This window comes from Trachurus japonicus, chromosome 1 (assembly GCF_045865225.1).
Source record: "Trachurus japonicus isolate A0001 chromosome 1, Traja_1.0".
NCBI lineage: Eukaryota > Metazoa > Chordata > Actinopteri > Carangiformes > Carangidae > Trachurus > Trachurus japonicus.
In genome coordinates this window covers 20,045,725-20,063,227 of record NC_140907.1, presented here as the reverse complement: position 1 = coordinate 20,063,227, position 17,503 = coordinate 20,045,725, and the positions used below count along the sequence as shown (strand labels likewise).

At 45.9% G+C, this 17,503-nt stretch overlaps 1 protein-coding gene across 1 annotated transcript; it reads left to right on the top strand.

Annotated features, from left to right (window-relative positions):
* The first annotated feature begins 1,265 nt into the window (after positions 1-1,265).
* LOC146991805 (solute carrier family 22 member 7-like) lies at positions 1,266-6,120 on the top strand. The gene is made up of 9 exons (XM_085792021.1): positions 1,266-1,766; positions 1,863-1,966; positions 2,567-2,721; positions 2,862-3,030; positions 3,341-3,464; positions 4,629-4,738; positions 4,893-5,107; positions 5,254-5,362; positions 5,476-6,120. Exons 1-9 carry the CDS (start codon positions 1,386-1,388, stop codon positions 5,684-5,686), a joined length of 1,578 nt encoding a protein of 525 aa, XP_085648147.1. The 5' UTR covers positions 1,266-1,385; the 3' UTR covers positions 5,687-6,120.
* Positions 6,121-17,503: the final 11,383 nt, after the last annotated feature.

Below are 17,503 nucleotides of genomic sequence, written 5' to 3'. Positions count from 1 at the left end.
TTTAGGTCTAAAAGAATGAATCGCTCCTGTTTTGCGGTAGTTGCGTCTGTCCCCGCATCGCAATGAATGGGAGTGGATGTAAGTTCCGCTGTTTAGGCTGTTTCCAGCCCTCAAAGCCGCAATTTTTTTCCACAGACAGCGTCAGATGGCGACTCAAACATGCACCGAGAAGTTTATTTACTTCAAGCAAGCCGACATGTTTGTAAAACTAGATCTAATTCAAAGTCTCCCGGAGTCTCGCGCGAGACCCAGTTGCCGTGCTCGGTGTGTTCAGGTGCAGTGGGAAAAGCTACCGTTTGTGTCATAAACACAGGAATATCAACTCTTTACTTGCTTCAAGTAAAAAAAACTTCTCGGCGCATGTTTGAGTAGCCACCTGAAGCGGTAGCTCCTACTGCGCCTGAATACACCAGCACTGCAACTTCGGGCTCGCGCGAGACTCCGGGAGACTTTGAAGGGAGACGCTGTCTGTGGAAAAAAATTGCGGCTTTGAGGGCTGTAAACAGCCTAAACAGCGGAACTTACATCCACTCCCATTCATTGCTGCCGTGGCGATGCGGGGACAGACACAACTACCGCAAAACAGGAGCAATTAAACTGAAAATCTTCAGATTCATTCTTTTAGACCTAAAATGATAGGAAAATACACCCCGAGTTGAATTCGCCTGGAATTGTCCTTTAATATATTGAACCTTAAAGCTCCAGTTGGTAAGTTGACGAAAGTGAAAGTAAACTCCGCGACTTGGTCGGAAATTTCAAGACAATACTCCGTCAGGTCCTTTTATGAACCTCTGCCAAGCGCCCCACACACACACAGACACACACAAAGTAGCCATAAACGCACCCACAGAAGATGTACCGTATCCATAGCACGACGTGTAGGAGCGGCGATTGGCTGCTCCTCCTGCTCCCTCTACCTGACTGGTGGAGAATCGTCGGTCGCGGTGGATTTTGGCAAATACGATTACAGGCTGTAGGTGGAGCCAGAGGAGTTGGATTTTGTCCTAAATTACTCATTTAATGTCTGACCATCAGAATATAGTGACAGTTCCAGCAAATATGACTGAATAATTGTTACCAACTGAAGCTTTAATGAAATGACTCATTTCTGCGAAGGGTGAAATGAGGATTGTGCTTTAACTATTACCACAAATGTTTCACAGCCCCACAGACAAGTTGTTTTAGTGGTTAAGTGAGGTAAAACATTCACCCATCTCTGCTTTAACACAGCAGCTCTTGGGAGGTCAAATTCCAAAGGTTTCTTTATCACGTCTTTGATTCGAGTTTGCAGTTCACTTCATTCAAAGTGTCCAGGCGTGGGTGTGTGAGAAGTTTTTCTTTTTTAATCTCAAAGGAAGACATTTTAAACACAGTGAGCAGCCACAATGAAGTTTGAGAACATCCTTGCTGATATCAATGGATTTGGAAGATTTCAGAAAATGATCATTGTGATCAGCTTCATTGGCCGCTTCACACTGCCATGCCACTTCGTGCTGACCAACTTCATAGCAGCAGTTCCTTCTCACCACTGTGACATTAGCTTGCTAGACGATGGAGATAATTTTAGGAATTTATCGCAGGCGCAGAGGCTTGTTGTCAGTATTCCTGTCCAGGAGGACGGGACTCTAAGCTCCTGTGAGATGTTCGAAGAGCCTCAGTATGATCTGCTGCTCAACCCGTCCAACAGCTCTGACCTGCCCAGAGTGCTGTGCCAGACCGGATGGGTGTACGATAACACCACCTTCAAATCTACTCTGACTTCACAGGTGACTGACTTTTTTTTAGTTGTAAATAAGGCAAACTTAACGATATAAGTGATCTGAAGAAGTCATCTGTCCTCTTCCTTTACCTACTTGTCCAAGTGGGACCTGGTGTGCGACAAACGAGGGAAAAACAAAGCAACTGCGACCATCTTCTTCATCGGAGTGATGTTTGGAGCTATGACCTTTGGAAGTTTGAGTGACAAGTAGGTATCACAGTTTACAACTTTTTTTCGACTAAGGGCTGGGGGAATTTTCAGAGTCCTCCATGCCTTCTCTGAGTTACGGGGGGGGGGGGGGGTCCGTGCAGCAGTAATTGTCCATATAATGGTTGTGAATGGTGCTCACTTTTCTTCGTCCAAAAACACACCAAAAAACATGCAAATACCTCCATACTGCTCGTCTGTAATGTCCCTCTTGTATTGAAGCCCCGACATGAGAAATTGTTCCGCCAGTCAGTGTGATTTGCACTGACACAGGAAGAGCAGTGAACTGAGACAATGGGAGCTTCCGCTACAAACAAGCTTGAAATATAGACTTATTAATTTTTTTTCGGAACAATTTCTCATGTCGGGGCTTCAATACAAGAGGGACATTACAGACAAGCAGTATGGAGGTATTTGGATGTTTTTTGGTGTGTCATTTTGGACGAAGAAAAGTGAGCACCATTCACAACCATTATATGGACAAATACTGCTGCTCAGTCCCCCTGTAACTCTGAAATTTGAATTTTGGGTGAACTATCCCTTTAAGATAGATGATAACTTCAGCTTCCAACCAATTAGACACGTCCATATTTTTCACAGGTTCGGCCGTAGGATCATGCTGTTGGTGTCCTATGTGTCTGGAATGCTGTTTGCCATTGCAAGTGCCTTTTCTTCATCCTATGTGATGTTCGCAGTGCTGAGGTTCTTCACTGGGTTCTGCATCACTGGCATCGTCATCGTCTCGACTGTCCTTAGTAAATAATCTCTGCTTTGTATCTCAATACATCACCCCAGAAACCCTAATGCAGGTCTACAGAGACTATGACTTGTCATCTTTTGAAAGTAAGTTATATGGTGCTTGTTTGGTTTTTTGGGGTTTTTTTTTTTTTTACAGGTGTGGAGTGGGTGGACGTTGAACACAGGAAGCTGGTGGGAATGATCGACAGCTTGTCATGGACATTTGGGAGCACAGTATTTGCAGGCATTGCCTATCTTGTGAATGACTGGAGGTTACTGATTGTTAGTGTATCATCACCTGTAATCTTGGCCATAATGACCTGGAGGTACGACTCTGACATCGACATCTTCTCATCAAACAATTAAACTCAATGGGATTGACAATGTCTAACATTTAAGTAAACCCTGTAGCCACATATTACAATTACCAAAAACGTATTAAGACAATGTCTTCCAGGAGAAAGAAAAGGATAGCATGATTGGCTTTTGATCAATAAGGACTTGGTGATGTGCCGTCAATGGGCAGACAGTCCCTTCTCCCTTTGTGTGTTGCTTATATCTTACAAGTGTCCAACCACAGCTCAATATTTCTGGTGAACATTCAGGACTAAAAAACATCTTTTCTTTCAACATTAGGTGGATGCCAGAGTCGGCTCGGTGGCTCATTGCCAACGGAAAACTGGAGCAAGCTCAGATTTATCTGAAAAAATGTGCCATGATGAATGGAACAGAGGAGTCAATCCACACTCTTAAAACAGAGGTTAGCATCTGTCTGTTGCATTCAAGCAATGGGCTCCATGCACAGCTCCACTACTTCCTGAACGTAATGCTGCTCCTTTGTTTCCTGTCTTACATTATTGGACAAACAAATTATTGATTAATCCAGGTGTGTCTGAGTAGTCACAATGGTCAGACACACAGACAGGAAATAAAGGAGCAGCATTAAGTTCAGGAAGTAGTGGCGCTGTGCATAGGGCCCATTGAGTTCACACAATGCTGGTTAATCTCTCTGTCAAATCTGGTGTCTGTGGTGACATTGCATCACCTGTGTGCTGATGCATTTTACATTAACCAGCAATCACTGTGACAAAGTTGAAGAGGGCAGCAAGGCATAGTGATGGAGACAGAGTAGGCTACAGCACATAGGAGTATAGTGGCGTTAATGACAGATGTGCCTTTGAGGTGTTGTGGACATTTTTAGGTCTGCCTGTTGGTAGTCAAAAAACAAGACCAGTGAAATATCATGCGCAATGATTTCATTCTCTGTCGGGAAGGACACAACACAAAACCACATGGCAGTAGTAGCTCAGGGTTGTGCCCACTGAGCAGTGGTTGCAGCCCCTTTGTATACTGACTTTTAAGCCTCTGGCAGTCTCCATGCAGTCATAAGATGCAGGCAATAAAGCAATCAAGATACAACACTTATTTTTTCAAATGTTACCCTACAGGCATTTACAATACTTTCATAAATCACATGGTTATCTTGTGGTCATCTGGTCATCCTCACTTCAAACAGATTTGGGTTCAATAGGTCACACTAATCAATCTAACAGACTTCCACAAAATAAGACCACATCAAAATCTTCACCACAGAGGCATCAAGAAAGGTTTATGAGAAAGTTTTCACCTCAAACATTAATTAATTTTTTTTTTTTAATTTATTGGTTTATTTGAGAGGGACAGTGCAACACTCATCAACAGAAAAACTGCAAGTGAGCCAGAGTTAGCCAGTAAGGCTAGTTTTCATCTGTTGTCCCTGGCCAGATGTTACAGGCATCATATTACATAAACCCTGACTCTTCATACCAAAGGAGCAAGATAAAAGTATGATACTGCAGGTCTAAGAGATCCATTGAAATCAACACGATCAATACAGTGGTTTGGAGTGAGGCTGACAGAATAATGCTGGTTTGCATTTTTTCAGACACTGTCCACTATTGTTGTGACAGAGAAAAGAGACCGGACCTATTCCTACCTCGATCTGATACGAACAACCAAGATGAGGAAACTGGCTCTGCGCACTGGTACATTGTGGTCTGTATTCCCAATGAGACATGGTCTGTGGTTTTAGGTTGTAAAATATATGATGTGTTGTGTTTTGGTCAAAGAGTTATAAAAGATCCAGATGAAAATGCATTACGGTGTCTCAACAGATGCTTTCATGAGTTTGCACTTTCTTTGCCTCTAGGTTTTGTGTGGCTACTACATTTTATGGCATCAGCTTGAATATCTCGGGCTTTGGGCTCAATATCTATCTCACTCAGTTGACCTACGCTTTAATTGAGCTCCCAGCCAAAATATCAGTTTACTACTTACTGGACAAGATCGGCAGGCGGCGCACCGAGGTGGGAGCTTTGCTGTTGGCTGCCATCTGTATTGGAATCAACATTGTGGTACCTAAAGGTAATGAAGATAATTATTCACTTCAACATACTTAGAACACAGGATTGGGGAAAATGTTGTTTCAGTAACAGCGTTGTCTGTCATTATTCACAGGACTAGCATTTTCATTTTTAACCTGCATTGATTAACTGATGTTCTTGTCTCAGATATGTCTGTTGTGAGAACAGTGGTAGCAGTGATTGGAAAAGGGTTTTCTTCAGCATCCTTTGCAACTGTTGTGCTCTACTGCTCCGAGCTCTATCCTACTGTTGTAAGGTAATAATACACTTTATCTGTCTAAACAACTTGTGCTATATTGACACTGCAGGACCCTGAAGTGATGGGGGTGTTTTCTACCAACAAATACTAAAATAATACCTTTCTTCCAGGCAGAACGGTATGGGCTATAACTCCTTCATGGGGCGGCTGGGTGTTGCTGTGGCTCCTTTGATCCTCCTACTGGATGATGTCTGGAAGGAACTGCCCCAAGTTGTCCTGTGCTTGGTAGCTGTGGTCGGGGCAGCGGTGGCGAGAACGCTGGCAGAGACACGCAACAGGTGCCTGCCAGAGACCATAGAGGACATTGAAGAGCAGTGGTAGTAAACTCTGTCCCTGGCACATGTTCAGCCATGCAGAGAAACTTCCAACAGTTTGTTCTGTGTGAATTCATGCGCAGTTTATATTTAATGCAGGGAATATTGGTTGGCTGGAAGGATATTGTAACAATCTTCATCAGTTATGGATTTCACATTTTATCCTGTAATCCACAGGTTGGGAGTCTGTACTGTAATTAGACAAATTATTAAAGAACACTTTACTCAAGTCCTATACGTTAACATTTAACAGATATGTTATGCTGTATGAAATATATCTCATGTATACTGTTGATGCTGTATATGACATCATATAATGTGTTTAGGGCATTCAACAACATCATAGTATTAAAGATTTATTAATACTACCTATACTGTAAATTGAATTCTTCAAAGGGAAACTTGAAGTAATAAGAGTGATTTATATACAATGTGTATTTGCAAAAAACAAAGTCTTTTAATTTAGTGCCTCAGACTTTGTTCCCTTGAGATTTAAATGAGCAAACACTCAATATTTGATTTGCACTTTAGATTGTATTGTATTAATGTAATTCTTGTCTCAACACAAAAGAAAAACAGTAAAACGGCTGTATGGACAACACAACTGTTAACAATAACAGTATTTACTGATTAATAGCTCCACAGAAATTAAGTCAAAGCTCCTTTATTAAAGAAACAACGCAAGCACAACTTTTTTTTATGACTGTTCCCCTGAAGGAAAGTCAACCACATCTAAATGACATGTTTCCAATATTCCTTTTGAAAATCTTTTATAGCCAGGTCTAAGATTTGCTGCTGATATTTCATCTGACATTACACTTAGTTACAGAATTAACATTGATGATGGAAAGGGGGGAAAAAAGAAAAAGCAAACAAAATATAAAAATCAAAATGCCAAATTTTAAACATTAAGATACAATGATACAGAAAGATCTAAAACTATAGTACTGTTACGGTGCTAGGCTCGCCTCGGCTCTACCTAATCGAAACCCCCTCCCAAAGGTTAGCCCAGAACCTAACATGAACCTACCAGTCCCTGTGTGATGCATCGACTTGTAAGTGAAGTTAATTCCCTGGGTGAGTGTAGTCGTTTCCTATCTGGAGTGGGGTCGTGTGTTGTGGGAAAACTCACCCAGGTTAGCTGTGCGCCCTGTCCATGGGTCGGCTCCGGCCGTCTCCCTTGACTTCGGTTTCCCGGACAGCCCACTCTTTGTTCAGTTGTTTAAGTTCATTAAGTGTCGATCAAAAAGAAAACAAGTGGTGGTGTGGTCAAGTCAAGTCAAGTCAAGTAATTTTATTTGTCCCAGCTTGGGCAATTTGTTTGCAGTAGGTGTAGAAAAATTAAAAAACATTACTATACATGCAATCGTCACACATACAACAGATCACAGCTATCACATAAACAACAACAGGCAGTTCAAGTGAGTGTCAGCCACAGTGAGGATCACCAACATCAACATCATCATCATCATCATCATCACCACCATCATCATCATCATCACCATCACCACCATCACAACATCATCGACCCTGTTCCAACAGGTTGAGTATCCTAATAGAGGAGGGGATGAATGAATGTTTGTACCTGTTCTTCTTCACCTTCGGGGCACATAAACGCACACCAGATGGAAGCCAGACATACTCAGGGCTAAGAGGATGGCTACTATCCAGACAGATACTCCTGGCTTTCCTCTGTACTTGAGTATTAAACAGACAATTCAAATCGACAAACCGAACCCCCACAATTTTACCAGCAGCCTTCACGATGCCCTGCAGGGCATTTTTCTGCTTTGTACCAAGGTTGCCATACCTGACATTTAGTTCAAGGAAAGCATCTTTACACCAGGAAACAAAATCATTTACAATAGGACCATGACTGACCTCTGTGTCTTCAAGAAGACTCACAATCACTGAATCATCTGCAAATTTGATGATGTGTCTATTTACATGGTGGCTGCGACAATCATCAGTGTATAAAATATACAAGAGAGGGGAAAGAACGCAGCCCTGAGGAGAGCCGGTGGATGTAATCAGCTCCTCTGACAGAGCTGCGTTCACCCTCACTTTCTGGGATCTACCCGTAAGAAAATCAAGCACCCATCCCACAAGGCCCAGATCTACACCAAAATTGTCAATCAGTTTCTCTACCAACACATGTGGCTGAATCGTGTTGAAGGCCGAGGAAAAATCGACAAACAGTAGCCTGGCGTGGGTCTTATTGTTTTCTAGATGTTTCAGTACATGGTTCAACAAGGTGAGTGAAGCATCCTGAGCACCCCTCTTGGCCCTATAGGCAAACTGAAGAGGGTCTAGAAGGTGCTCTGTCCTAGCTAAGAGCTCCTTTTTGATCAGTAATTCAAAAGATTTCATAATTAAAGAAGTTAAGGCCACGGGTCTGAAGTCATTTAAAACCTTGGGGTGAGTACCTTTGGCCACAGGCACTACCATGGACTGTTTCCACAACAGTGGCACCTTCTGCTGAATGGGGAGCATACGTCAGTCCGACGGCCCCAAAATCCGACGGCCCACCTCTCCGACTACCCATTAATCCGACTTTTATAGGCCCATTGGTCCGACTGCCCATTGCTCCGACCAAAATAATCTCTGTATTCCGACCAGGGCTAAATTCGACCATCCAGAATTCCGACACCGGCGTTACTGTTTGTGTCATTCATTGGAGCAGTGGTAAATGTTTTTGCTGCTCTGCTCTCCCATGTCACTCTTTTACCCCTTGGTTGAAGTGCATGCCACACACACACACACACACACACACACACACACACACACACACACACACACACACACACACACACACACACACACACACACACACACACACACACACACACACACACACACGGGGGGGGCGGCACCAGATGCGCATTTCTCCGTGCTGCGCCTCGGCCCCTCAGCTGTGTGTCTGTGGGTATGTGTATCATGTGAATGTGTGTATTAATTTCTGGCGCGCTCTGTTAAGATGAAAAACACAAATCGCCCAGAGCGCGAGCCTGGCACAGAGGTGCGCGCTCTGGCGCATCTGGCGACAATCGGTTAACGGGGCCGAAAGGAAGCTGGCTCGCTCCGCGGCTATTTTACGTCTGAGGCTTATGTTAAACTCATGTTTTTATTGATACTGTAGCGTCCAACCCGACGTTACTGTCTACAACAACATAACCCTAACTTATGACTGCTCTCCCTTCCCTCCTCTGCTCCTCCTCCCTCACTCACCTACACACAGACGCAGCTGTCTTCCTCACTCTGGCCCCTCAGTTTCTCATCCAACCACCCTACCTGCCCGTACCCTACACATTCACAGTCAGTCAGAAATCACACAACTTAATCATAACAAGAACATTACTGTGGAGTTGCCACAATATTTTCAGTTGTGCAGTATAGGCTATTATTGATTAAAAATGAGCCATAAGTCCCATTACGTGGCATATGATATGTTTGTAGAGCCCGTTGACATGACACACACGTGTCTCGTGTGCAGACGCAACTGATAAATATTTATGCTATAGACCATGGACAGCTCCCGGATCTCAGCGCATCATTTGCGCACAACGTGCACCAGTGTTACTGTAATAACACAGATGTGGGCAAGTCTGATATCAGCCAGGTAGCCTACTGAAGAAACATAAATATGGACTCGAGGCATCTTGTTTTACTGATCATTTAGTGCCCAAATGACTGCATCAATAAATGAGGAAATTATATTCACAGATCCTATTTAAAAAGAAGAAAAAACATGGTCCTAGTGGATATGACAATTAACCACTCAGATAACTCCTTTCTTTCTATTTTTTCCTTCTACCAACGTTCATGGGCCATGAAGATCAGGGCTTAGTCAGTTCGGGGGTCACAGCATCTGCGCTGTTTGTGTGTGTGTGTGTGTGTGTGTGTGTGTGTGTGTGTGTGTGTGTGTGTGTGTGTGTGTGTGTGTGTGTGTGTGTGTGTGTGTGTGTGTGTGTGTGTGTGTGGGGGGGGGGGGGGGGGGTTCTGGAGACATTTATTTTAAGGTGTAGCCTACGGTACGACCAATCGCGCGCTGTCCGCTGTCTCAGTGCTGAAATATGAATCAATGACAGCGTGTCACTGCCCGAGAGAGAGAGAGTCTCTGCCCGCCCCTCCGCCTGCACTATAGGTGCAGCCCAGCCCATATTACAATCTTATTGTTTGTTTTAATCAATCCTCTAGCACCGTGTGACAGAAATACTCATTGTTGCAGAGGCACAGTGACAGTGGCGCTGACTGTATCGCACTGTGCACATACATATACACATAAAAGGAACAAGAGCAGGACCCACGCGCCTAGACTAGGCTACACTGTGGCGCCGTCAAAATACAGGAGATTAAGTTGATATCAAAGTCCTGCTTCTGGGCCCGATTTGTCGGTCTAATACACTGTCGTAATTACTGGGAGTCGTAACACCGGGCATACTTAAGTCGGGGAAATGGGAGGTCGCATTAATGGACGTAAAAATATAGAAATGTATGGTCGGAGAAATGAGAAGTCGAAGTGTTGGGTCGTCGGAGAAATAGAGAGTCGGACTAATGGACTCAAAAATTAAGAAATGTATGGTCGGAGAAATGGGAAGTCGGACAAATGGGAAGTCGGACAAATGGGAAGTCGGACAGACGCCATGCGCCCCTGCTGGGCGACAGACTGCTGAAAAATATAATAGAAAATAGGGCCTAATTGTTCTGCGCAAACCGTAAGCAGACGGCTGCAGATTCTGTCTGGGCCTGGACTCTTCCTTGGTTTACAGCTTTTAAAACACTTAACCACACTGTCCTCATCAAAGGAGGGAGAAAAAGAAGGTGCAGTAATGAGACTTTTTCTAAGCTCAGCATGTTTATCATAAAATACCTGTGTGTCAAACCTTACATAAAATTTATTTAATTCCTGGGCCAACTGCAGATCTGAAGAGTAGCCGTTTAACTCTATACACTTAGGCTTATCATCTTTGAGACCTACAATGGTCTTCATGCTGTCCCAGGCAGAGCCCAGGTTGTTCATTTTGAGCTGAGCCTCAATCTTAGCCTTGTACCTCATTTTGCCAGCCCTGACCTCCCGTTTGATTTCTTTCTGGAGGCTGCGAAGTACCTCTGAATTCCCCTCCCTAAATGCTCTGTTCTTTTGGTGTAGTAGCATTTTAAGGGACTTGGACACCCAGGGCTTATTGTTCGGATAGATTTTCACAATCTTATCAGGAATTACATGATCTTTACAATAGACAACCCAGCTGCTAATCACATCAGTCAGTTCATTAATATCAGAGCAAGACTCTGTGAACATGTCCCAGTCGGAGCTTTCGATACATCCCTGAAGAGTTAAGCAGGCTTCCTCTGACCAATCCTTAACTCGGATGTGCTGCACCTTGCCCCTCTTCAAGACAGAGCGATATGCAGGAATTAAATGCACGCAATTATGATCTGACAGACCGAGGGGCGGGAGGGAGATGGATTTATATGCCCCTTTAATATTTCCATAACAGAGATCAATTGTCTTATCTCGTCTTGTGGGGCATGTTACATACTGGTGGAAGTCTCTTAGTGTTTTGGACAAAGTACAATGGTTCATGTCGCCCAGAATAAAGTTAGGAGCTTCAGGGGAGATCATTTGAAGCTTCTGCGTTACCTGATTAATAAGTTCACATGCGTTCCCTTCATTCGCCTTCGGATGAATGTAAACAAGCGTGACGAATACCTGAGGAAATTCCCTGGGCAAGTAACGAGGGCGCAGTGAGATCGAAAGCAGTTCCAGATCAGCTGTGCAGAGCCGCTCTCTGATGGTGACAGATTTTGCATCACAGTAGCGCTCATTAAGAAAAAGGCATAATCCCCCACCGGATGATTTGCCTGTGACCGCAGCATCACTGTCCAGCCGGATTGGTATCCCAAATCCATCAATTGTCACATCATTGTCCAAATCTTTGTGAGACAGCCACATCTCAGTCAGAGCCAGAATACAGGCGTCCCTGAATTCATGTCTGTATCGGGCCTGCGGCTGCAGCTCCTCAGTTTTATTCCGTAATGACTGGACGTTTGAGAGAACGATGGAGGGTAAAGGTATATGAGATAGAGACATACCCCTCATTTTGAGGCGAATCCCACCTCTCCTCCCTCTCTTCCTTGTCCTTGGACCCCGGTGTTTTCCGCCGGTGGATGAGGGAACCAATCCTCGTAATCCGTGTGAGCGGATCCCGTCAAAAGTGGGAGAATTAAAGTTCGCCGGACTCGGAGCGCCGACAATGTTCCACTTGAGTAGAACCTCCCTGGTGTACTGGGTCCGATCAGATCCGACCTGGATCCGGTCGGGGAGACTGGGAGTAATTAAGCAGCAGCCGGGCCTCCAGGCCAGGTAGAACGCCAGCCAAACAAATTGTAACAGGGCGAAATCCATGGTGAGATCAGCGCCACTGCAGACTTTAAGTGACCCAAACTGTGGGGCACTGCACTTTAAAACGGCCAACCGTGATGCTGGTTTAAAAACAATAAATAAAACAGACTAAAACACAGCATACATTAAAACAGACACGCGGAGCCTACACCTGCTGCCGGTCGCTGCATGAGCATGCGCCCTGGGAAACCCAACGGTGGATGTCGCTTCAGTCTTCTCGGTGTCGTTGAGTCACCTTTTCCCTGTGGCGTCTCCCTCGTGGGCCTCTGCCTTCTTCCTCCTTCCAGCCCAAAATCCCAACTTTCCCCCCGGGAGCAGCTGCCACCAATCCTGAGAATCCCCCAACACCACGCCCCCTTCTCACTTGTATGTCAGTGAGTCCCTAGCAACCACTCTATCGTACATCCCACCAGACTGACTCATAACATCCCTCCCACCATAAAGAGAGGGAAAAAAAAGAAAAGTAACACCCACACTATGATTAGTAATATTTTTGTTTTTTCAAATTTTCCCCTTTTCCATAAAATCTCCACACCACCATTCACAAATACATAATTAAGTACACAAACATTTTTGCACGGCAGACTAACTACAGTACCCCATTTGCAAGCTCTGCGAAGATATCAGGCTACAAACACATCTTCTACCTTGAGAAGGAAACCCTGAAAATGCTGACCAAACCAGGAACTGACTAATAGGCCTTCAGGTGGGCTCCCCCACTGGCATACGAGACAGTGCGTCAGCCAAAACATTATTCTTCCCTGCCACATGCTGCACCACCAGGCTGTAAGGCTGCAGCACTAGCGCCCACCGAAACACTCTCGGGTTTGATGTTTTGAACTTGGCTAGAAACGTCAGCGGATTATGATCACAATTTCACGCGATTATACACAATGACCTCCCGGTCTGAATAAGATACATAGACTTCAAAATGCTTGATGGCCAAAACAAGACCCAGAGCCTCCTTTTCGATCGTGGAATAAGCCTTCTGATGCTTATTAAGCTTTTTCGAGTAGTATGCAACCGGCCTGTCCAGACCAGCAGTGTCCACCTGCAAGAGCACTTCCAATAAGTCCAGTTTGGACACAACTTCAGCCCTACCTATCCGGTCTATACAATCTTCCAGTCGGGGAATTGGGAAAGCATCAGCTTTTGTCACCTGATTCACTTTCCGATAATCAATACATGGTCTCACAGTGTCATCTGGCTTGGGAACTAGCACTACTGCAGTGTTTCCCCCAGAAAATTTGTTAGTTAAGGTGGTGTCTGTCCTGTCGGCGGGTGGGGGGTTGGGGGGGGGGGGGGGGGGGGTGCGAGCGGATCGATCGATCTTCCGGGATGGGGGGCGCCGTATTAAGTTTCACTTTCACCACGCGCTGCGCTGCTGTTATGCATGCGCGCTTCTCTGTATGTGTGTGAGAGGATGCGGAGATGAATGAAGGCGATCGTCCGACGGCAGGGGCGGCGGCGGCGAATATCACTACATTTTTATTTTTTTTAAGACGTTAGTTTAGGCGGCAGCTCTTTGTTGTTAAGGCGGCCGCCTTAACAGGAAAGCGCTGCGGGAAACCCTGTACTGGATAGCTCCACTCATTCTGCCCATGTTCCATTGCCCTAATCTGCAGCATGTAGGCCAACTCTTCCCTCAGATTTTCCAACTTGGACGGAGCCAGCCTATATGGATGTTGTTTTATTGGCTCAGAATTGCCTACATCTACATCGTGAACAGTTAAGGTTGTACGACCTGGGACATCCTGGAAAAGAGATGAAAACTCGGCTATCAGAGCTTTAAAGTCAGACTGCCACTCTGACGGTAGGTGCCCCAGCTGGGCATCAAGAGATCTCAAAGCCTCAGAGTTCCCCAACCGGAACCCAACAGTGTCACCTCCACTGACATCCTCCTCTATCACTCTCCCCATAGCCACACAGGATACAGCTGGCCCACTTCAGTGAGCCTGGTACAGCTTTAACAGATTAATGTGGCATAACCTGGTTTTACGCCTACCCTCAGGGGTGCAAATCACGTAATGTTTGTCTCCAACCTTTTTCTGAACAGCATAGGGACCACAAAATGATGCACTCAGACCCGACATTCGCTGTGGCACTAGAGCAAGGACTCGGTCCCCAACCTCAAAATGGCGATCAACAGCCTTCCGGTCAAACTGAGCTTTCATATGGTTCTGGGCTTTCAGGAGATTTTCCTTTGCCACCTGACACACAGCCCACAAGCGGTCCTTAAACTCAGACACATACTGGAGCACAGTTGTCTCAGGCTCAGGTTGAAGCAGCTGTTCCTTTAATAACTTCAGTGGACCCCTAACCTCATGACCGAACACCAACTCAAAAGGAGTAAAACCAGTGGCTTCACTCACGGAATCTCTCAAAGCAAAAAGCAGAAAAGGGAGCGCAACATCCCAATCTCCGGGGAACTGAGTACTGTATGTTTTGATCATGGTTTTCAATGTCTGATGAGCCCGTTCAAGCACTCCTTGAGACTGGGGATGATAAGCAGACGAGACAACCTGAGAAATACCAAGCTCGCTCATGACCTCTTGGAAAACACCGGACACAAAGTTGATTCCCTGGTCATGCTGCACTTGTTTCGGTAACCCAAAGCATGAAAAGAAACCCACTAAAGCCTCTATGATGGTTCTAGCCTTGATATTTCTAAGAGGGACAGCCTCTGCAGCGGGTTGTCACATCCATGATGGTCAACAGAAACTCGTTACCCTTCTTAGTTTTGGGCAAGGGGCCAACACAGTCTATGACAACCTTTGAAAAGGGCTCTCCCACTACAGGTACAGGGGTCAGAGGAGCAACAGGGACCTTCTGGTTAGGTTTTCCAACCATCTGACAGGAATGACAGGACCGACAAAAAACTACAACATCCCGATGAAGCTTGGGCCAATAGAAGTGTCTCATAATCTTAGCCTGGGTTTTCCTAATGCCTAGGTGACCAGCTAATGGGGTCTCATGTGCTAGACGCAAGACGTCTTCACGATAGCCCTGGGGCAACACTATCTGATGATGCACACTCCACTCATCAGTAGCAGGACGAGCCGGAGGTCTCCACTTCCTCATAAGCACCTCCCCTTTAAAGTAAAAACCCTCTGCCATGTTTTCACTCTCTTCAGCAGTACAAGCCGCCTGTCTAAGGGGGCTGAGAGTGGGATCCTGTTTCTGAGCTGTAATCAGTGTGTCTCGGTTCAAAACTGGTAACTCACTCACCCCACACCACTTAGCAAAGGCAGTGTCCGCAAGGTCAACTGGGGGCAGGTCACTTACCCTCTTTGCCTTCACAATAGGTCCTGCAACTATTGCAGTGTTACCAGCAGTGGACTCCATGAGTGCTTGTGCTTGAGACCGGGTGACTGCACAAACTGCGAAAGCCTCTGGATATTGTTCCTCTAACACCTTGGTCTCCGCCACATCACAGGGGGTTGGAGACAACAGGGGAGTCACCACCACCTGTTTGTGAGCCAAATCATTTCCCAGTAAGAAGGTCACCCCCCTCACTGGAAGTTCAGGAGCCACTGCCACTTTAGCATAACCAATGAAGATGTTGGTGCGCACAAACACTCGATAGAGTGGAACAGCACTATACGCACCCCCAAAACCTTTAATAGGCACAAATGTTCCCAAGGCAGAGGTTTCAGGCAGGTCAATGGTACCTGCTACCATGACGGACTGACCTGAAGCCGTGTCTCGGAGAACAGTAACTGATGCCTCAGTACCCCCTTCTTCAATTGCGACCCTCCCACTAGACAGGAAACCATCAAACATCTCTAATTCAGCTGCTTCCACGGGCCGGTGGGCTGGATCCAGGCTCATAAGATTACAGGGCACTGAACGTCCGGCCTCCCTTCTCCAGCCGTCTTTTCTCTGGAAGGATGGACAACGTGACTTAATGTGACCAGGCTTGCGACAATAATGGCAGATGATCTCTCCCTGGAACGGAGAGGGCTTAAGTGGACGCCCACTAGTCTGAGGGTTCGCAAAGGGGCGCCAACCAGCGCCAGTTTTATCACCAGGACGCCGTTCAAGCTCCCCCGTCCTCTTAATCTGACAACTTGGTTTATCATGCCACGAGTCCTTATGAATGAGGACATAGTTGTCAGCAGCCTCAGCAGCCTTACACACAGTTTTGGTATCAAGATCATTCAGGTAGGTCTGTATAGCTTTTGGCAAACTCTGCTTGAACTGTTCCAAAACCATCAGCTCTCGCAACTCCTTGTAAGTGTACACTTCACTTGCTCTCAACCATTTGTCGAAAGCTGCCTCCTGTTGACGGACAAAGTCTATGTAAGTCTGTCCTGGACGTACTCTCTCAGACCTAAATCCCTGCCTGTACGCTTCAGGAACTAGCTCGTAGGCTTTAAGCACTGCCTGTCGGACTACATCGTAGCTGCTAATCTGAGCGAGGTCTAAAGCAACATAAGCTTCCTGAGCTTTTCCTGTCAGGGAGCCCTGAATGAGGGTCACCCACTCTTCCTTAGGCCATGTTCGGTGTATCGCTATTTTCTCAAACATTTCCAAAAGAAATTCCACCCTCTCGGGATCGAACCGTGGCACCAAAGGGAAACACTTACTTGTAATATAACAGGAAACTAAATTTCTTAGTTTTAAAGGATCATAGGGCAGGATAAATGAGAACGGCCAGTGACGCGACGGACGCTGCGCGTAACTACAGCAACCAGCGAAGCCACCGGCAAGGGAGCGCGCACATACTCTTCACTGTTTACTTTACTCTTTACAGTCTTTCGTCTTTCCCATCTGCTCTCAAGTGGGGGTGGGGGGGTGGGGGGGGGGGGTATTTTACTGTAGGTTCTCTCTCTCTCTCTCTCTCACAGACACACACACACACACACCTGCCTCTTAACTGTGCTGCAGCAGGGGTCTGCTTGTCTGTTCCTCTGAGCTCCTATGCATGGATCTTCTATATGGGCTCCTACATGCCGGTAATGAGAATTAACGTGCCGGGTCCCGGTGTCGGACCGCATCCGTCAGGGTCCGCAGTCCCATGAAAACCAATAAACACCGGACATATTCATGATTTCATTAAAAAAAAAAAAAAAATGGACGCGTCGCGGACACGCCGGTCAGGACGTGAAAAGTGGACGTGTCCGGGCAAAAGAGGATGTTTGTCCACCTGCCTGATAACGTTAACGTCGGCTTTTAGAGGGTGTGTAAGTTAGTGACCTGCCTGCTGATGTGTGTGTGTGTGTGAAGGGAGAGAGAGAGAGTGGCGGGGGGGGGGGGGGGTGGGGCTTTTAACAGGGCTTTCAGTTGTGCCGGGTCGTTTGCTGGCAGTAACAGTAATTTGGATCCACGCGGGTGGGCTCGTTCTTTTTGGTTTTGAACGCTTCCTCACCCATTAGGCTTTTATTTAAAAAACGTAAAACGCATGGGTATTTTCTCACA